The sequence below is a fragment of the Trypanosoma equiperdum genome (genome assembly GCF_001457755.1).
Source record: "Trypanosoma equiperdum strain OVI genome assembly, contig: ctg_869, whole genome shotgun sequence".
Classification (NCBI taxonomy): domain Eukaryota; phylum Euglenozoa; class Kinetoplastea; order Trypanosomatida; family Trypanosomatidae; genus Trypanosoma; species Trypanosoma equiperdum.
In genome coordinates, this window is record NW_027124830.1 from 613 (window position 1) to 1,020 (window position 408).

Here is a 408-nt window from a genome sequence, read left to right on the forward strand (position 1 = left end):
CTTGTCGTTGGCGGGAGTGATATTGTTGGTTTTCACTGGGAGAGTGGACGCAGCTACTTGCACTTTAAAGAAGAAAGAAGGAGGTGTTGAGGCTGAAATCGATAACGGTCATTATTTTATGAGCTCCACGCCATCGTGGATGATATGCAACAGCAGCGGCACAAGGGAGCAGAGTAATAAAATTAAGTGGTTTTGTGATGCCTCAAATAATGAACATCCCACAAGTATCATCATGAAGAAACTTAGCTGGAGCAGTGAGGTAAGTAACATAACTGTTTGCCAAACAAAAGTGCAAGAGAGGAAGGAGAACCTTGAGAAGGAGGCAGCGGAACTCCGGAAGATGATTGGCGACGAAGAAAATGAGCATACGCGTCTCCGAGCAGAGAGTGAGGAGGCAGATCAAGCAAA

At 45.6% G+C, this 408-nt stretch overlaps 1 pseudogene across 1 annotated transcript in view; it reads left to right on the forward strand.

Moving 5' to 3' along the window:
- Window position 1: 1 nt before the first annotated feature.
- TEOVI_000408700:pseudogene overlaps window positions 2–408 on the forward strand; it is an 897-nt pseudogene continuing 490 nt past the window's right edge. The window contains exon 1 of the mRNA in view: window positions 2–408. This exon is cut by the window's right edge and continues 490 nt beyond it. Within this exon, the coding sequence occupies window positions 2–408 (407 nt within the window).